Raw genomic sequence first — 21351 nt, forward strand, 5'->3', positions numbered from 1 at the left:
CAGATCAAGGCTTGTTCTTACCCATCACGTGCAACGGGCTCGCACCATATAATTGACCAATCACAACTCGCATCATCCGGACATACGACATGACATGATTGGTCGGAGACTAGCTTCCAGTGCTGAGAGTACAACCCTTTCGTTCATTCAGTAACCCGTCAGTCGAAAGATGGCCGCCGGTCTGAGTAGTTCATCGCAACTGGCGGCAGTTGAAATGGAGGATCAATCACGCGCGAACAATGAGGTAGGTCTCGAATTTCGCGATGACAACCTCTTTTCGCGATAACTTTGGTAAGGTAAAAGGTTTCTTTTCGCATTAATTCCTGCGTTAAAAAGATCTGTTTCAAGAATGAAGAATGGGTTGATAGCTCCGAGTTTTGCGTCAAAATACGGTCAAAACGCCATTGCCTATAGAGGGGCGCCTGTCCTCTGGAACGCCATTGGTCGTTCAAAATGTTCTGTTTTAGATTGCACGGACATGAAATCCTTTTTGAAAAATGTCGTTAAATGTTATGCTTTTAACGATTTTAATTTCAACGTTTAAGCCCCGCAAATAATCAACATTTCATATATTTTTAACTGTCTTTTTAATTTTTTAAAATGCCTATTGTATTATGAGTGATTTATTTTATTCTCTTGAATGTAGTTTTAATAATGTTTATCATTTTATCACTAATTTGTAATTTTGTACACGACCCTACAATCTTTTATCTTTGAATTTAATATCTTGTATAAATAAAGGTTGTATTGTATTGTATTACTTTATTGTAAAGTTGTGATTTTTTCCTCTTTGTAGCAGAAACACAGTGAAGCGAATTTGGGAGGAGGAGAGGAGGGAACCCTAAATGAAAAGGATCCCGAAATCGCGGAAGAATTTGATCCGTGGGCTTTGCCTGAACTGCAGGATCTTGGGCCAAAGTGGTCGGGTAAGATTGCATCGCATTTTACGATGAGCTGTTTTTCGGTGAGTTTCCTGCGTTAACATTTGAATTAAACCACTACTTTACATACTCGCCAACAGAACTCGATGGTCGTGGAAAGGCAAGGCGCGTAGCTCTGGTGAACCTCAAGATCATTCTTCTCCTTGGTTTGCTGTACCTGTTCATCTGTTCGTTGGATTTCCTAAGCAGTGCCTTCCGATTGCTGGGCGGAAAAGCCGCTGGTGAAGTGTTTTCCTCCAATAAAATTCTTGGCAACCCTATCGCAGGGCTCATGATAGGTATTCTGGCTACAGTACTTGTACAGAGCTCCTCAACTACAACTTCCATCGTTGTGAGCATGGTTGCTGCTGAGAGTAAGTAATATTTAACACAGGGGTTGGTGTCAGTGTAACTTGAAGGGGTTACAACATGGCCTGGGCAGATATTTAATCTATAACACACGCAAGTGTTGATTTAGGCTTTGTACAGGATGTTATTAATATATTTTTGTCAACCCCATGGTCCTATGAGAGTTGTACTTTTAGTTAGATAGATAGAACCTATATTTAATCACGAAAATCTCATCACTTTCATTGTTAATTTCAGTTTACAGTGTCCCCAATTAGTGCTCCAGCGCTAGAACGACTAGATACTTCAACAAAGTTCCTTTCCTTTCCTTATGCTAATTACAATACATAACAATACAAATTTAAAATCTTAAACAACTGAATACAAGCTATTGATAGTACTTAATATCTAAGATAACAATGTAAAATCTGCTTTCCATGAGAGTCGTGCTATATCAATAATTAATTAATTAAAAATTAAAAATTAACTAAACGTCGAATGGCAAACAGCCCTTCATTCCCAAAGAGAATTACCATGCCACGGCCAGACCGTTAATGGTTTTAGCATGATTGTCCAGGTGATATGGAAATTTATATTCTTGCAGTTTCATTAGTATGGCTTTCATCATGTCACCATGGTCACCCCATTCATGGCCACTAAAACGTAGAAACGGATGACGTCCATTTTGTAATTTTTACCAAGAAGAGATAATTGCCATGGAATAAATTTAATTCTGCAGAATAGATACCACTGAGGTGCTGTGACACTTTACATAGGAGAGTTTTTATTTGCGTTGCAAAGACAATCAAATGCACAGAATTCAAAAGCATGGAAGTATACAAAACGAACAAATGTTTATTGAAGTTTTCCATCTCTGTGAGGAGAAAAGGCCACAGTTTTTTCAAGAAAATGAGTTTGATGTTGTGAATTGCTCTAGTAACGGCACGACAAAAAAAAAATCATATGTGTGAAAGCATTTGTCGCCTGAGTTAATATACTAAGACAATAATAACATTATTCATTAATTTATGGCTCAGTGAATATTTTCATATAACACAAATCCTATTCAAGAGGTTAAATAATCCTTCATAGTTCCTTTGTTTGAGATGAGAATGTTTTTAGGTGTCATTTGTTAAACTGCATACCACGTCCTAACCTGTAGATTGATAGATTTGTCTTATTTAAGAATGGTGTAGGAGGAAGAAGATGCAAGTCATCCCAATAATGCTGTGACAGTTCTAAGTAAATGTTCAAGAAGAATGTGCAAGCTTTAGTTATTAATTATGTGAAATTTGTGTGGCTTTTAACAAAGAACATGGAAATTTACAATCAGGAAAGGTCACCGCGCACCGGTGGTTCAGTTGGTTGAGCATCGGTCTGTCATGCAGGAGGTCCTGAGTTCGATTCCAGCATTAATTCTACCCGCAAACGGTCAGACTTTCAAGTCGTCTCGGATAAGGACTGTAAACCGTACGTCCCGTCTCATAGCCCTTGTTGGAAATCAAATGGTATGGGACGTTAAAGAACCCACTCACTATTCGAAAAGAGTAGGGGACGTGAGCCCCGGTGTTGTGGACTGGCCTTAATCTGGACGGGGGCATCATTCAAATGCTACTACAACCAAAAGAACAATTCTTCTTTTTCTTTGGATTTCAAAACTATGTTAACTAAACACTAAGTGACCGAAGTGTTAAGTTCTGATTTTAAACAGACACCTGTTTATTTTAACTGGAATTTTGTTATTTATTGGTACGCTGTTACTAACTTTAAAATCTTGAGAGAGCTGAGTCGAGGGGAAAATGACGTCAAAGACTCACTGGTTTAAAAATGCAATGCGTATGTACGCGGCTAAATTAATATGCAGCACGGATGTTTCGGGCTTTCAGATTTTTAAACTCGTGTTTTGCATATATAATAAGTTGCCTTTACATGCTGAAATTTTAAGCTAGTGAGCAAATAACGTCACTTTTCCCTAGATCCAACCCTCTGAGGTCCAATCGGTCAGTTTTGAACGTGAGTAATGGCGCACCTTGAAATCCAAACCTTACACTCAAAATAAACAGCCTTTGCATAAAAATCAAAGCTCACAATTTTTGCCAGTCAGGTGTTAAGTGAACACGCTTTCAAAATCTGGAGGAAAAAAGAAACTGACTTTTTGAATATAGTAGCACTTTCACTTTCTAAATTAATTGTAAACTGCGTAACAAGCAGTCTGGCCAAAGTCCTCCACAAAGCATTTTAAATTTAGTCCTGAAAAGCCCCGAGGGGAGACACTAATAACTTCACTTCACTTCATACTTGCAAGGCAACAAATAACAAAGCCATTATAAGCGACGATTTTAGGTTTGAAACTACCAAAAAAATCCTGCAGGCTGAGGGTATGCACATAGTTGATGGAGGGGAATGGTTATGAAACCCGACAAATTTCCTTGTTGTAGGTTTTTGTTCTCTTTTTTGGCCTTGACCGTGTACAAAACACAATAGTTGTTTACTCCGAACTAAGGAACTAGCCAATAGAAACGTGTTGGTTACGTAATTCATGCATAGTGTATGAGCGCAAAACAAAAGATTGTGCACGGTCGTGGACTTTCCAACCTAAATCTTGCCATCTTTATTTGCTCCTTTGATGTTTGCCGAGCTTCCAAACCATTCCCCTCTATTAACTATGGTATGCATTAGAAAAGATGTGTATATGCCTTTAAGGAAACCCTTACGAACGTTTTCCCAAGTAGGTTAAGAAAAAAGTAATCAAAATGGTCAGTTCTTTATCAAATGAATAAGTTTGGTATAAAGGATTGCCAACCCTTCTGAAAGTAAGAATTGTAGATTTTCAATTCAGAGGCACCTAACGTCAATTTTCGGAAAATATCTGTTCGAAAGACGATTTGAGATCTAGAATTTTCGGAACATTTGTTGTAAAATTTCTTGCTTGGCTGGCTCTCCTAGGATTTTCGAACTTCTAAAAATTGATATACTTGCCCGTCACCTAGAATTTTCGGGAGCCTTTTTTCTGGCTGAATTTTTCGAAAAGGTAAGTTTTGATCCCTATAATTTTCGGATCACTAGACTTTCAGCTAGGATATCCGGACAGATGAAAGCTTTTAGGGCATACAATGCTATTTTTACGTGGTTTTCCACTATATTCTCTTTGGGTGCCCCTGGAGTTTATTTTGCCGGTCCAACGCCAAACAATTTTGCTCATCAACGAGAGCCGCTTTTGGGGTGAATTGGTTAACAAAGTTCACTCAAAATTAAACTTTGTACCCTTTAACAACAGCTATTGTGGGCCCACTCATGTCTCCTTTAAAGCTGGTGAACCCTGCTTTATCATTGTGGTGCAGTTGTTGACTGTTTATAGCCATCTTCTTGAGACTGAGAAAGGATTAGTTGAATATCGCTCAACTCGTGACATTTTGACAATTGGAATAGACCTTTTTCGCTTGTACATTTTGTTTTCCTAATACAGATCATGTGATAATACTCAGGAGGTTTGGTCCTTTGTTTTGTTCATTAAAAAGAGTGCCTGCAGGCATATTCATGCTTGCATGCCCTCATTTTAATGAACAAAACAAATGACCAAACCTCCTAAGTTGGTTCTAATTGCGTCACATTTACTACCTACCTTATTCTGCTGAATTAAGGATGTGCCTACTCCTGTTATTGCGCATACGTTCTGCGTATCTCGAGATACTCGGATTTCCTATGGCTGGTGCTTATTAATACAGGGATATTTTTGCGCGGTTCAAACCTATGCGGAGAAAGCAGAACTTCCAAAAAGAAAATTGGGGGTAACCATGCATTTTCAGAGATAGTTAAGCTTCACTTTGAAAAAGAACGATATACATTGCTTTGTATTTTAAAGCTTTTTACAAATATTGTTGATTAATTATCTTCGAAAAATGCTTAGTTAGCCCCAATTTTCTTTTTGGATTTCAATGACACTTCTCAACGATGAAATTGTTGCTTTTCCCGCGTATTCACTGAACCGCGCAAAAATACCTTTGAATTAGTAGGCACCGTCTTTAGGGTACTCAAGTGCACATTAGTCACTGCCATCAATCAAGCAGAATGCGTTGACGGGTCACCTCAACAGTTGATTTTGATCCACTTTGTCAGTTTCTGCTTTTAAGAATCCACAGGGTTCTTGCTACTCCTTGAAGTCCTTGAAAAGCCCTGGAATTTAATTTTGGACTTCAAGGGCGCTTGAGAAGCCCTGAAAAAAGGATTTGATGGAAAACTGCTTGAAAATTCCTTGAATGCCAAAGAGACACTTTCAAAATTGAGCCCAAATTGAACTATTGGGGAAAGATTAAATGCGAAAATTAAACTGCCCATGCGTGGAATTGACTCGCAGGACGTGGAAAGAGTTTCTGAGTTACACATTGCATTGTGAGATTCTTTTTTTAACCACGTGATGAAACGGAGACCATTTTGTTTTATGAGATGTGTTCGTGTGTAGCCATGGTCTGGTGTTAGAGGTATTTTTCCACGAAGAAAACACTGAAGCACGTATGTATGGCATTGAAATCGTCCTACAAACTCTCCTTGAAAACTTAATTTCTGGTTGTTGAAAATTCAAGTAAATCTATGATCCTTGCAGTTATGAAGGTAATTTTAGCAATTGCGCAAAGAAACCTGAAAAATTCAAGGTTTGAACCCTGGACTTGCGATGCCGGTGCGACGGTCTGACCAACCTAAGATATGAAGCCACTGAAATTTGTATGATTCATTTCATATATGGTTTCATTCATTGATTCGCTCATCACTGGAACATTTCAACCCGCAAATGACCATCTTCCAACATCAGTGGCTTCATAGCTCAGTTGGTTAGAGCGTGGCACTGGCATCACGAGGTCCCGGGTTCAAACCCCGTTGAAGTCCTAAATTTTTCAGGCTTTTCTACGTAATTGTCAAAATCGCGTTCATAAATGCGAGGATCATAGTCCCTGTGCCTGCAAACGTGATTGGTGGCAGTCAAAAGGTAAAACGTTTGTTTAATGGTAAACGTAATGGATCTCAAGCAGAACATTAATGGTTTCTCAACATTTTTGTTTCAGTCCTGCCAGTTGAACCAGCCATCTATATTGTGATGGGAGCAAACATTGGAACCTCGGTCACCAACACAATTGTAGCTTTGGCTCAAGCTGCTGAGCGAAATGAGTTCCGCCGTGCCTTTGCTGGAGCAGTTGTCCACGACATTTTCAACTGGCTCTCAGTGCTTGTCTTTCTTCCGTTGGAGGTTATCAGTGGATACTTGAGGAGTTTAACTGGCCAGATTATCAAAGTTCTTGATCTGAGTGAAAGCAAGGAGACAAACCAAAAGTTGCTCAAAGTTGTCACAGAACCATTCACCAAGCTCATAATTCAAGTAGACAAGAAAGTCATCACAAAAATTGCTCTTGGCAAAGCAGAGTCTGGGGACGTGTCACTGATCAAGAATTGCAAAGTGGATATAATTGTTGAAAACAACAAGTCGTTTACAAATGAAACGGCAGGCAAAGTTTATTATAAACTGGTGAATGAAACAGTTCCCGGAACACCAAAATGTTCATTCCTTTTTGCAGACACTTCATTAAGTGACACAGAGGTTGGTATTATATTCCTGGTGATATCCATAGTTCTTTTGTGCATATGCCTGATAGGCATCGTCAAAATCTTGCACTCGATGTTGCGTGGCCAAATGGCAAAGATTATCAAGAAAACTATTAATGCAGACTTCCCTGGACCATTCAGACACCTGACTGGTTATCTGGCCATTCTGGTTGGAGCAGGCTTGACTATGTTAGTCCAGTCAAGTTCCATCTTCACGTCAGCACTTACACCCCTCATTGGAGTTGGAGTCGTGTCCCTGGAGCGTGCCTTACCATTGACCTTGGGTGCAAATATTGGAACAACTGCAACCGGCATCCTGGCTGCCTTGGCATCTACTTCTAACTTGGGTAAAGCCCTTCAGATTGCCTTCTGTCATCTGTTCTTCAACATCTCTGGTATCATAGTATGGTATCCCATCCCTTACATGCGAAGAGTACCAATCAGTTTTGCAAAGACCCTTGGCAACAAGACTGCTGAGTACCGCTGGTTTGCTGTGGCATACCTGGTGTTGGCCTTCTTCCTTCTACCAGCAACTGTCTTTGGTTTGTCACTGGCTGGTTGGCAGGTTCTTCTTGGTGTTGCAATTCCCTTCATACTTCTCTTCCTGTTCATCATCATTGTGAACATCCTGCAGCGGAAAGCCCCCAGACACCTACCTAAAGCCTTGCAAGACTGGGAGTGGTTGCCAAAATGGACTAGATCCCTAGAGCCACTTAATCGCATGTTCACCAGAGTTGCTGGGTTTAAAAAACTCTGCATCTCTGATAAAAGATCAGTTGTCCCTTGCCCTTCTGACGGTGCCGGCCTGTAAGGGACATGCGATGCAAAATTTATTTTGTAACTAGCACTGTCACTTAATTATCTAGCACTGCTACTTATTATCTAGCACTGTCGCTTAATTATCTAGCACTGCTACTTACTATCTACTTACTACTGCCAGATAATAAGTGACAGTGCTAGATAATAAGTGACACTGCAAGATAAATAAGTGACAGTGCTAGATACGTAGAGTTTTTGGATTTGATGTCCCTTACAGGGCACCGTACCTTCTACTTAAAATGTAGAAAAAAATTTGCTTATAAGTGTGAACTGATTATGTTTGTATCTTCCCATGTTAACGATTAAAATGTTAGTTCTTAGTTGCAAATTGAGCACGTGACCAATGACTTCCGGTATATGGTTTTGAACTTGACTATTTGTTATTGTTAATAGGGAGCTTAAGCACACTGATGCGTTTTTGAGACGCACATGGCAACCGGAAGAGAACATTTCACCTGCCAGGACAGTGATGTCTCCCAGATTTCTATATTGATCATCGCTAATGGAGAAAAAGATTCTTGGAAATGTACCTGTGGTTGTGTGAAGACAAGTTGAAAGGGAAACAGCTGACTTCCGGTTGCCATCCACGTCTCAAAATCGCCTATGCTTAAGCTCCCTATTTTCACTGTTTCCTCTTCAGCAGGAGTTTGTCACCAGGTCTTCTCATACCTAGTTATCTTAGGTTCATGTCCCCAATATTTTTCCTTTTTATCAAGTGCCTAAGTATGTGACATGACAGGTACATGATGTGTTGATGGAGGTAACATTCTTTGAATACTATTTTAAGTATAAACAGTATAAACAAAAAAAGGTCCAAGGAGTGGTGTTGTGATTGGTTTAAGCCAGTTTCACAAAAACACTTCCGACAAACGGTGTAATTCAGATGGATTGAATCCACACAACTGTATCATGTAATGGTAATCAAATGGTCCTAAGTCATTTCGCTATTTTACTGCAAAGACCTGGAACACGATACCAAATGCAATACGCGCCAAGGCTGGCACAAGAACATTTCTTCATGATATTCGTCGCCTAAAATTCTAGAAATTTTAGCTTTGGATTTCTTGTTTTTAATTACATGTACACGTTTTTTAATGCGACATACTGTTTGTATACACATATTTTACTTCATGAATATAGTTTCTAACATAGGTTGTACTTTTATTTTGTATATTTTTTAGTTGGTTGTAGGTTAATGTGAAAAGTAGCTTTTAGGTAAGTGTAGTGCTATATTAAATAAAGTACTATAAACAAACATAATCTTTTTGGCCTATTAGATTATCATAGAAAAAAAACACCCATCTAAAAACATTCTATATTGTCTCTGAATCTACTCCATGTCAGTGAATTGGTTTTTGTGATATAGGCAAGATTTTTCCTTTTCTGTTGCAATGGTACATCTTTTCAAACTGTGATTAGCATCCCTCTACGGGTAACACTTAAATAGATTTTACACAACATTGGGAGGCGATTTAAAAGTCAATGGTTAACCACCTCTAATCCTATTTACTTTGAGACATATAATTAGGTGGAGCAATGTTGCAAACTCGATTCTTCTAGTAAGACATTCCAATAAAATTGGTTTGAGCCACTGTAAAGAAAATAATGGACATATGTAGTCAACAAAACTAACATTAAAATTAACATTAAACTATTAATTTTAGTCAGTGACAAATTTACTGCCTATTGTTAGAGTGGCGTTTGGTTAAAGAAAAATAGGACTCATTTCGTTGCATTAATTTATATATATGTTTTTCTGAAATGCATATTAAAATTGTCACCATGCTTTCTCGTAGGCCAAGACAAATATCAAGTAAAATCGCCTAAATATGTTTCCGAAAATTCCAGATTTGTTTCACTAAATATCTCGATTTTTATCTAAATATCCTGATTTTTTTCCGAAGTATTTCGAAAATATCTGCCGTTATTTCCATAAATAATACAGTAATAACCAAACAAACTATAAGGCAACACATGCAGGAAATTCGACGGTGTCCTTTTAAGGCATACAACAAAACTCTAAACAATTTTTTTCAACATAAATGATATTATTAAATGGAGAATACTGCTGTATGTGATTACTGCAGGCCCATAGGAGAGAATTTGTTAATTACGTGGGATACCAAAGGCATACCACTTCAGAAAACCAGTTGTGTGTCTTTTCTTAATTTTTTTCTTCGTAGTCACAAATGTGCATACCCCACGGATATTGAATTAAGCTCCGATCGGGGATTCTAATTTTATGCCCTTCTTTATTTCCAAACTTTCTTAAGACGAATAAAACACCCATACTTATCCCAGCTTTCTGGCATTCTGAAAGCGGGTTTAAGCACTCGGCCACAGTGACGTAGTTCGCATTTTGCGATGAGAGCAAACATTTAGTTTGGAATCCTTTCCGCCCGCGATGATTAGCACAGTATTAAACTTCACTTCTGACTGTATTTGATAAAATGGACAGATGATTTTTCTTTGAAAACTGCAAGCTTTAAGGGTAAGGGGAATTTTCTACGTTATTTCTAAATCTTGCTTCGTTCTTGTGTGTTTCACTACAAACATTATTGCATAGACCGAATACTCCAATCGACCCGTTTCTTGTGAACCAGTTTGTTCAGTCGTCCCAAAATATTTTGTGAATCAAACAAGTGTGTTCAATTGGCCATTGTGCCAAACATTTTGTGAGTCAAACCAGTGTGTTCAATCGACCATTGTGTCAAGCGACCTATTGGACATTGAGTAAACACTCGCTATTAGGAAGCACAGTTTGGGAATTCCAACGCCATTCTTCCTTTTGTAGACATGAAGAACACATGCCTTGGCCCGTGCGCCACGAAGACAATCAATTACAAATTTTGCTATTTACGGTGTATTTACGGTATGTTGGATGCAAAAGAGCAAAAAAATTACTTTTCTAGCTTAGATGGAAGTTGCGGACCGCGAACGGTAGTGATTTTACAATCATTTAAATTTAGAGCAAGACGCCTGGGGGCGTATACATGCATGTACTAGTCGGGATGTACTGATTGTGTGAAATGAAATGATGTAACAGTTTCATGTTAAAGATTAATTCTTGTAATTGACATCGTCATCAGACAAGCGATACAACAAGCAAAAGTTTTGAGCGGACGATGACAATAATAAGTATTGTTTATGGCAGTAAGATAGTCAAATGGAACTGAACTCACTCAAGATAAGTATGCCCATTCTAAAGAGTTTGTTTAACTCTAGCTATCTCAGCACTCAAATCGTCTGTTAGCCCCCTACAGTCTTTAAGGGTTAACAACTTTTTTTTATAATAAAGAGCTGTTTCAAAAATGTACACAGAGAACCATTTCATATCATGTCTTCGTCCTTTTTGGAGAGCAAGAGATCAATTCATAATCTCTGTTGATGTTTCTAAAATAATAATGTGGTGCATACAAAATGTAATAATAGTAGTTTTATGCTTGCTGTTAATATGTACTCCGGTATGTTACTCTAAGCAACACATGTAGTCATGATGGCTTTCACCACTAAGAACAATTCTCTCATACATTTTAGGTGACAAGGCCTCTTGTCTGGAGAGCAGATAAGGTATCCACTTTTTTTCATGGTTTGGACTTGTACCACAAAGAAAGGCTGTCGAACCAGCCGAGGAGGCAGTGTGTAAACAGGAGGGTTGGCTCTCCAAGCGACAGAAGACATAATGAAGTGCCAGAGAAAACTGTTCTGGGCCATTAAGTTTAAAATCTGGATCATCGAATGTCCAATCGAACACAAAATAAAACAGATTTGGTCGCGGATTTCACTCGTGGGAAATCCTTGTCAGGAAGGGTTTCAATTAGTGAGATCCGCGACAAAATCTGTTTTTCAGGTTTTGTTTTCGATTGGAAATCCGAAGATCCAGATTTTAAGATCAAAATCTGGATTTCCCAATCCAACACAGCCTTAGTCATCACTGTGACAGTAATCAAACTAAACTAGGCTGCACCTATGAGTCCACAGCAAATTGAATTAACAGCGGTGTGGTGTGTTTACTACCTGAGACTGTATAATAATTATACAATCCCACGTAAACACTAATATGTTGGGGTTACACTGTTCTTTGCCTTTTTTGTTTTTACTCTTTGATTGCACTCATGTGATAAGACGGCCACGTTGGTGTCAAATTCCCAAAAGACTTTTTCGCTATTGTTCTTTTCACCAACATGGCCGCCGTTACTTCAGGTGCAATCAAAGAACAGTCGAGCAGTTCACACATTCAAAACATTTGGCTAATACACCCTTGTTCACCGTTTTTTTACTTTCATGATAAAAATGATAAAATGTATATGCAGGGTTAGGTATAGTATTTGCAACCGTGATACAAAAACATCTCCATATAATTTGTTACTTAATATTCATTATGAACTACCACTAAAATAATATAAATAAACTCAGAAGTGATAATATAACCCAACTATTTAATTCTTTTAAAAAAAATGGCAATGCTGTGCCTTTAACTTAACATCATCATGCCTTTTCACATAACGAACCAAGTAAAAGCTTTTTATATTTCCTCTATATTTCAGAAGTAATGTTATTTTTTGGGTTCCTGTTTTTGACAATCCGTAGTGGGGGGGGGGGGGGGGGAAGGGGGGTGGTGTTCTGATATTTTTAAAGGGAGGTAATTTAAATATGACTTTGGGATAGAGTAAAAATAATTATACCAAATCAAGCAATATAGTACTGTTTTATTAAGTGCATGACAGCATAAAACTAAACATCTTTTCTTAATGAATGGAGGCCTATGTTACATAAAACAAATAATTAGTCATAATTAATTGTATGAGTGGGGGTGTTCGCCATATCCCCAAACGTCTGTAAATTTTTCATTTTTCAACTTACATTTTCCCAGCTTATATTACACCTGATATACCGAAACTTTGCAGGGTTTCTGAAGTAAAGAAGCTCTTTCCATTTCTGGTATCAGTTTGTTAACTTTTTTGAATTTTCTGCCGCTATTTTGGACAAGGGACTGTTTTATAAAATCCGCGTAGTACAACAAAAGATGGTGTATTCTTTTTGTTTCAAAAACTAAGGTTTGAACTTTACTAAAGCTTTCAGTCAGTTGTTTATTTGTATGAATAGTAATTAAAACAGGCCAAGTTATTTCAAGTATTTAAGACTAAAGAATTCTTGATAAAGATGCAGAAGTCCGTGTTACCTTCAAGTTTCCACATTGCCCGCCACGTCAAAATAATGACATAAGATGAGACACTAGTAGAGCATTTTCTAAGTATTTTAATGTGACATCTCAGACAAGTATTTGAAAGGTTTTTTTTTTTCATGCTCTAATTAGAAGAAATTTTAATATATTAGTTTCTACAATTAGTATTTATTTTAATGTTCTTATTTCCCGTTGGCCTTTAAGCTAGGTTACGCTACAGCGCCCTACTGTGCCGTAGCTATCGTTTAGCATACACAAGTTTACACTGCTTTATGATAATAATAGGAATAAATAATACTAATAATAATAATAATAATAATAATAATAATAATAATAATAATGATAAGAAGAAGAAGAAGAAGAATGATTTATTGACATTCCACCAGGTGGCTCTTCTATGCCAAATAATGACAATAAATGCTAAGTAAGTACAATTTAACTATATATAACTATGCTACGTAATTACAATATGTTTCAAAAATGAAAAACTAAATAGTCAAGTCAAGTCAAGGAGTCAATTTTTATTTAACTCACTCAGAATATTATGCACAAAAAAGTTAGGATAATTTACACAGTAGTGTTAAAACAAAATCGCAGATACATACTGCAGAATCGCAGATACATACTGCAGAATAGAAAAGAATTACAATAATTTACAATTCCTATGTAACAATAAATAGGGAAAGAGTATTAAGGAGAAGAAAGAACAGAAGTTACTAAATATTTGTTATGTGTGTAGCGTTTGGGGCACCTAGTTGGTAAACTAATCGAGTAGGAGCCTCAAATTAAATACAAATAATAATAACAAATTTTATTTAAAGAGTATTACTTCTTATACCAACTACTAACTTTAAACTTAAAAGAATTATGTTAAACATACTACGTACAATGCTCAAGAATCAATAACACTATTATGATCGTCAATCATAGAGTTCTTTATATTTTGACCAAAAGTAGAAAAGGGAGTAATTTGCTTAACACGACTTGGCAATGAATTACATGCAAAGTTTATTACCACGCTAATGAAGGGAACGAATACCAAACTGGGCAGCCCTACCTGCTTGTAAACAGGGCCTATGACGTGATTGACGAGTATAATACGAATGGACGGAAGATGTTAACTTAAGAATATCAGTAAAACAAGAAAGATTTATTTTATGAAAACACTGATAAACAAAAGTAAGAATTTTAAGGTGAATGATATCACAAAAGTTTTAAAGATTGAGAAATTTGAGGGGTCTCATTAAGGAAAGGTTCTGAATCCAAAGCAAGTTTAGAAAATGTCATGATAAGTATTTGCTTTTGTAAGGTGGTCAGAGGCTTTAAGTACGTGGAGTATGTTAGACCCTACACGTGAATACCATAAGTGAGAAAGGGCTAGAATAGTGAATAGTAAAGCATATTAAGTACATCGTTATTTATATAGTACCTCAATTTTGAGAAAATTTCTACAGTTCTTTGATAGTTTGAGGCAAAGCTCGTCAATATAGTTCTTCCAAGTTAAGTTTGGTTTTAGGGTTAGGGTTAGGGTTAAGGGTTTAGCGTTAGGGCTAGGGTTAGGTAACACCAAGTTATTTAACTGCGTTAACTTGTTTGATGTTTAAAACATCAATTTTTTAATTAAATGAATCGTAAGGTTTCATTTTCTTACAATGAAAAAGAAGAAAATTAGTTTTTACTATAACTATGACTATTAACTATATTTAAGGGAAAAGATTCTTTTTTCCAATAATATTCATACCAATAGCTTAGCTAGTGAAAAAAAATACTTTTTACACTTATTTGTAAAGTCTCGACGATCAGTAGTGTTCCTGCATGTTTGCTGGAAGCTTGTTAAATAACTTAGCAGCACAGTCTTGTAGCGTACCAATAACTTTAGGTACTCTAAGCTTTGCTCACTGGAAGATCTGAGTGTTTTAACAGGTGCGTATTCTTCAAGCTTCAGATATGATGGCCAGTGTGAGTGATTTACTGTATGATGCCTTGCCGATTAGTTTTTACAGATTTAAGTCTCTACAGTAGGTAACAGGTTGTCAATCAAGAACTAAGACCTCCGACTCTTCAGCAAAACGATTTAACGGGGGCAGCCAACGATAATATTCGGTCAAATATGTGCTCGGGAGAGTCAAACTGTTCTATAGATATCCGAACAGATGAAATTCTTCTAGTTGCTAAAAACATCTCTCTTAGACAGTCTTTATGCATTACAAGGAACAAAGAAATGTCTCTCAAAGGTTTTTGGCTTATTTTCTCGTTGGCTGCCCTTGATTTAACACAAAAGCGGCCACGGATAGTTGAACACGCTGTAAACGCTTCACTACATAAACTGGAAGAGGGTAGGACACCACATCGTTGTAGTCAATTCTTGATAAAACAAGACTTTCAGCTAGAAGCTCTTTAACGTGAAAAGGTGAAGGTTCTATATTTCTGTGACACTAACAAGACAAAGCAGTTTCTGGCGCGAATGGACTTGAACATCTTTTCAACGACGAGGAAAGTTTTGAGTGACATGCATGAATGGTGACTAACGCTGTTTGGGTTCTGAAACAAGGTTGTTCACTTTTCCCACTGCTAAAAAGGGAAGCCTAAGAATAAAAAAATTGAAATTTAAAACTAACGTAAATCGCCTTACCACGTTCTTTGCCAGCTAAATTTCGAGTCTTTGACTACCTTTCATAGAAAACGTACGCTACCTACAATACACTTGTGAAGTATATTTACTCCATCTTCCGGAATGCAGATCAAAAAAGCTTGTTCTTACCCATCACGTGCAACGGGCTCGCACCATATAATTGACCAATCACAACTCGCATCATCCGGACATACGACATGACATGATTGGTCGGAGACTAGCTTCCAGTGCTGAGAGTACAACCCTTTCGTTCATTCAGTAACCCGTCAGTCGAAAGATGGCCGACCGTCTGAGTAGTTCATCGCAAATGGCGGCAGTTGAAATGGAGGATCAATCACGCGCGAACAATGAGGTAGGTCTCGAATTTCGCGATGACAACCGCTTTTCGCGATAACTTTGGTAAGGTAAAAGGTTTCTTTTCGCATTAATTCCTGCTTTAAAAAGATCTGTTTCAAGAATGAAGAATGGGTTGATAGCTCCGAGTTTTGCGTCAAAATACGGTCAAAACGCCATTGCCTATAGAGGGGCGCCTGTCCTCTGGAACACCATTGGTCGTTCAAAATGTTCTGTTTTAGATTGCACGGACATGAAATCCTTTTTGAAAAATGTCGTTAAATGTTATGCTTTTAACGATTTTAATTTCAACGTTTAAGCCCCGCAAATAATCAACATTTCATATATTTTTAACTGTCTTTTTAAATTTTTAAAATGCCTATTGTATTATGAGTGATTTTATTTTATTCTCTTGAATGTAGTTTTAATCATTTTTATCATTTTATCACTAATTTGTAATTTTGTACACGACCCTACAATCTTTTATCTTTGAATTTAATATATTAATTTAATATATATGATTACTGACAGTGGTCAGTGGTCGTCGAACAAGATGGCTGCAAAATTTGAAGCTCTGAGATAAAAGAGGAAAGATCAATTTTTCGTGTACTTTTTCTTTTTATATCTACGTAATAGTATGTTGTGATTTTGTGTTACTATGTCGTCAAATAAGCGAGGAAAATCGAAGCAGTCTGGTGAAGCATTAGAGGAGGATTTTGAAGCGTTTGTACGTGAATCGCTGACAAACTTGTGCAGTGGTCAAAGCAGGATTATGCAAGATATCTCGAAGCTACAAGATAAAGTTCGGGGGAATGAAGTAGCCTTGGACGCGATATCCAAAAAGTTTAACACTCTTAATGAAAGCCTAGAGGGACTCAAGGGCGAGCTCCACGATGCAAGATGTAAAGTAGATGAAGTTGAATGCACTGTCAACAATTATGCGAAGCAAATTGAAGACCTGTATGAACGACTCCTGTCCCTTGAGAGGTATTCGCGAGAATACAATCTTCGTTTCAATAATGTTGCTGAATCTCCTAGAGAGGACTGTCGCCAAAAAATCCGTGACATCTTATCTAATCAGCTTAATATCGAACCAGTAATAGAAAATGCTCATCGAATTGGTCCCCGAAGTGACAATAAACCTAGAACGATAATATGCAAGTTTCTTTATCGTCCGGAAAGGTTGAGAGTCCTTCAAAAGAAGCGTGATCTCCAAGATGGTGTTTGGGTGACTGAAGATCTAATTTGGGAGGACAGAGAAAAGAAGAAAAAGCTTAAGGATGTGATGAAAGTAGCTTTTGAAAGTGGAAAAAAACCGAGATTTCATCGAGGGAAACTTTACATAGATGGAGCTATATATGGAAATACCTAGATGCTTATTTTATGGTCAGGTTTGTTGAAATTTGTAGTTATTTCCAAGCTTGAGCCACAAAACTTATAGATTAATTTCAGATTGACTGATGAATAGTGATGCGAATGACCCAGATTTGAACATACATTTTTTTAATGATCATGGTATATACACTGTTGAGGAGTTAAATGAACTTTCTAGTGTAGTCCGACCGCAACTGTCGGCTCTCCATCTAAACATTAGAAGCTTAAACAAACATTATAATGAGCTATGTACTTTTTTAGATACCATATCCATTCAGTTCGATTTAATTGCTTGCTCAGAAACGTGGATTGCGCCTCAAGTTGATACAGACTGTTTTGATATTCAGGGTTATAACATGCTAATGGACAATCGCTTGTTTTCAACTGGGGGCGGGGTTGCATTATACTTAAAATCAAGCTTTGATTATTCTCTGAGAAATGATTTAAAGATGGATTGTATTGAAAATATCTGGGTAGAGACAAATGACTTGTTAATTGGCGTTATTTATAATCCTCCTGGCAGATCTCAACGTGAATTTCTCGAGCAATTTGAACATGTTCTACATGCCATTTTTTTGTCTAAGCGAAAGTGCCTAATTTTAGGTGATATTAATATTAACACACCTGTTAGAAGCGCAATTGCAAAAGAATACCTCAATCTGATTCATTCTGAAGGCTTTAATCCCTTGATATTTGAAGCTACACGTAGTACCGAGACAACAATAAGTTGCATAGATCATATACACTCCAATTTCGTATCTTCAAGTTCGAGCGGTAGCATTGCAGTCGAGATAGCCGACCATTTGCCTGTTTTTACTTTTTCTTATGATCCCACACTAAGCCCCTTTCCCGATATAATTGAAATTAGAGATTTTAAAAAGTTTGATAAAAATGCTTTCTGTGATGCACTGAGGTGCGAAGACTGGTCGCCTGTATTTAAGTGTAATGATGCGAATGAAAGTTTGACCAGATTCCTACATTCCTTTAATAAGATTAGTAATCGACATGCACCACTCAAATCGATCAAAATTAAAGGCAAGACTAATAAACCTTGGATAACCGGAGGTCTGCGGAAATCAATCAAACTTAGAAATTATTTGTATAAAAAATGGTTGAAAACCCCGGCGTTGCATTAGTTAATATAATCAATATAAAATTTACCGTAATAAAATTGTGGCAATTAACAAACTTTCTCGCTCATTATATTATGGTCGGGTTTTTAAAGACTCTCGTAATACTAAGAAAATGTGGGATAACGTTAACCTAATAATTAATAAAAAGCGTCCATCTTCTCACATTGATAATTTACAAGTTGGTAATAAAAATCTACAGCAACCAGTTACGATATCAAATGCTATCAATACGTATTTTCGTAACATTCCAACTGAGCTTGCATCAAAACTTCCCACTACAAATCGCCGTTTCTCGCATTACATGAAGAGAAAAAAGGGTAAGTTTCACTTTAATAAAGTCAATGAAGTTGAAGTGTTCTTATTGCTAGAAAATATTGATACCAGGAAATCAATTGGGGTTGATAAGGTCCACCCTTTGCTGTTATCTTCCGGTTCGCTGGAAATATTTAAACCATTGACATATATTATAAACTTGACACTTGAACAAGGTATCTTTCCTGACAGTTTAAAAATTGCCAAAGTCATCCCGATTTTCAAACAAGGATCTCGTCTTTTGTGTAATAACTACCGGCCTATCTCAGTTCTTCCAGCTCTAAGTAAAATATTTGAGAGATGCATTCTTAATCAATTAACGTTCTATTTTACTATTGAAAATATCTTGATACCTAACCAATACGGTTTTAGATCTGACAACACTACAACTGACTGTTTAGTAGATTTAATAGACGAGATAACATTAGCCCTTGATGAAGGATGTTATGCTGTATCCCTATTTTTAGATCTAAGTAAAGCTTTCGATACAGTCAATCACTCGATTCTGTTGTCTAAACTAAATTTTTATGGAATAAGAGATGTTGAAAACCAATGGTTTAGGTCCTATTTAATCAAAAGGAAGCAAAGAGTGTATGTTAATGGAGCTGAGTCTAGTCTTCTTTCCGTAAATTCAGGAGTGCCACAAGGGTCGATCTTGGGTCCTTTTCTTTTCTTAGTTTACATAAATGATATAGTAAATGCAACTAATTATTTTTCCTTAAGACTATTTGCCGATGATACCTCCTTGACTGCGATTGGTAGGGATCTCGATGCATTGCTACACCTAATAAACTCTGAATTACCCGCTATTTATGACTGGCTATGCTCAAATAAGCTAACTTTAAATTTAACTAAGACAAAATATATAGTATTCCAACCACGGCAAAAACTTAATTATAATTTATACACCCCTCTTAAACTAGCGGATCAGTATCTTGAACAGTCTCACAGTGTTAACTACTTAGGATTAATTATTGATTGTTCCCTATCATGGCACCATCATATTGATTATATTAGTAGTAAAATCAGTAAAAGCATAAATATTATTGCAAAATTAAAACGTCATGTACCCAACAAATCTTTAACAAGTATCTATTATGCACTTATATATCCTTATTTAACTTATGGCTGCGTATTGTGGGGTAATAACTACGAAGCTGCCATATCTCAAGTGGTAAAGCTGCAAAACAAAGCTTTAAGAATCATCAATGAGGTACCACTTCGTGAGCATATTACTCCCCATTATGTTAATCTTGGCCTAATTAAATTTCCTGATATTGTGAAGTTAAAAACTTGTCAACTATTTTATGATCTTATCGTAAATAACAAACCATCAAATCTTACTCTATCTTTTGTATCTGAGCAACATAATTATACTACTCGAAGCACATCCTTACAGTATCTAAATCCCAGTTCCTTTAGAACAAATATAAGGAAATTCTGCCCGACAATTATTGGATGTTATTATTGGAACGATATTCCTCTATTCATTCGTAGTTTGTCAAATAAACATCTATTTAAAAGATATCTTTTTCAGAATTATTTTGCTCAGTACTAACTACTGCACCCCTTAACTATGTGTTCCTCCTTTCCTTTCGCTTATTGTAATTATCTTTTATCTTAAAATAAAATGTAACTTAATTTAAAGGGCATCTAACTAGTTTACCGATATCGTTGCCCTTCTCCGTTTATTTCATGTAGTGAGCTTTTTAGACCTTGTAATTCTCTAAGTAAATGGGGAAATAAAAAATAAAAAAAAATAAAATAAAAAAAATTTAATATCTTGTATAAATAAAGGTTGTGTTGTATTGTATTACTGTATTGTAAAGTTATGATTTTTTCCTCTTTGTAGCAGAAACACAGTGAAGCGAATTTGGGAAGAGGAGAGGCGGGAACTTTAAACGAAGAGGACCCAGAAATCGCGGAAGAATTTGATCCGTGGGCTTTGCCTGAACTGCAGGATCTTGGGCCAAAGTGGTCGGGTAAGATTGCATCGCATTTTACGATGAGCTGTTTTTCGGTGAGTTTCCTGCGTTAACATTTGAATTAAACCACTACTTTACATACTCGCCAACAGAACTCGATGGCCGTGGAAAGGTAAGACGCGTAGCTCTGGTGAACCTCAAGATCATTCTTCTCCTTGTTTTGCTGTACCTGTTCATCTGTTCGTTGGATTTCCTAAGCAGTGCCTTCCGATTGCTGGGCGGAAAAGCCGCTGGTGAAGTGTTTTCCTCCAATAAAATTCTTGGCAACCCTATCGCAGGGCTCATGATAGGTATTCTGGCTACAGTACTTGTACAGAGCTCCTCAACTACAACTTCCATCGTTGTGAGCATGGTTGCTGCTGAGAGTAAGTAATGTTTAACACAGGGGTTGGTGTCAGTGTAACTTGAAGGGGTTACAACATGGCCTGGGCAGATATTTCATCTATAACACACGCAAGTGTTGATTTAGGCTTTGTACAGGATGTTATTAATATATTTTTGTCAACCCCATGGTCCTCTGAGAGTTGTACTTTTAGTTAGATAGATAGAACCTATATTTAATCACGAAAATCTCAGCACTTTCATTGTTAATTTCAGTTTACAGTGTCCCCAATTAGTGCTCCAGCGCTAGAACGACTAGATACTAAAATAAAGTTCCTTTTCTTTCCTTATGCTAATTACAATATCGTGACAAATATATAACAATACAAATTTAAAA

At 36.9% G+C, this 21351-nt stretch overlaps 2 protein-coding genes across 3 annotated transcripts in view; both read left to right on the forward strand.

The window, feature by feature from the left end:
* Positions 1 to 166: 166 nt before the first annotated feature.
* LOC137967366 (sodium-dependent phosphate transport protein 2B-like) lies at positions 167 to 9070 on the forward strand. Its single transcript, XM_068813902.1, has 4 exons — positions 167 to 244; positions 797 to 926; positions 1022 to 1294; positions 6326 to 9070. Exons 1-4 carry the CDS (start codon positions 170 to 172, stop codon positions 7669 to 7671), a joined length of 1824 nt encoding a protein of 607 aa, XP_068670003.1. The 5' UTR covers positions 167 to 169; the 3' UTR covers positions 7672 to 9070.
* A 6700-nt stretch (positions 9071 to 15770) lies between these two features.
* The window catches only part of LOC138013130 (sodium-dependent phosphate transport protein 2B-like), a 13678-nt gene continuing 8097 nt past the window's right edge, over positions 15771 to 21351 (forward strand). The window contains exons 1-3 of one of the 2 annotated variants that reach the window (XM_068860121.1): positions 15771 to 15848; positions 20501 to 20630; positions 20726 to 20998. In XM_068860121.1, coding sequence (XP_068716222.1) covers positions 15774 to 15848; positions 20501 to 20630; positions 20726 to 20998 — 478 coding nt within the window. In that variant the 5' untranslated portion in view covers positions 15771 to 15773. Of the gene's footprint in view, positions 15849 to 17045; positions 17221 to 20500; positions 20631 to 20725; positions 20999 to 21351 lie in introns of those variants that run through there. The other variant, XM_068860122.1, reaches the window with a different exon arrangement.

This window comes from Montipora foliosa, chromosome 8, assembly GCF_036669935.1.
Source record: "Montipora foliosa isolate CH-2021 chromosome 8, ASM3666993v2, whole genome shotgun sequence".
NCBI classification, from domain to species: Eukaryota; Metazoa; Cnidaria; class Anthozoa; order Scleractinia; family Acroporidae; genus Montipora; species Montipora foliosa.

Bases quoted from the DNA above. Each gene is read 5' to 3' on its own strand.
- LOC137967366 (XM_068813902.1), top strand. From the start codon at position 170: ATGGCCGCCGGTCTGAGTAGTTCATCGCAACTGGCGGCAGTTGAAATG. The intron at 927-1,021 runs GTAAGATTGCAT...ACTCGCCAACAG, and splicing joins TCTTGGGCCAAAGTGGTCGG to AACTCGATGGTCGTGGAAAG. The intron at 1,295-6,325 runs GTAAGTAATATT...TTTTTGTTTCAG, and splicing joins GAGCATGGTTGCTGCTGAGA to TCCTGCCAGTTGAACCAGCC.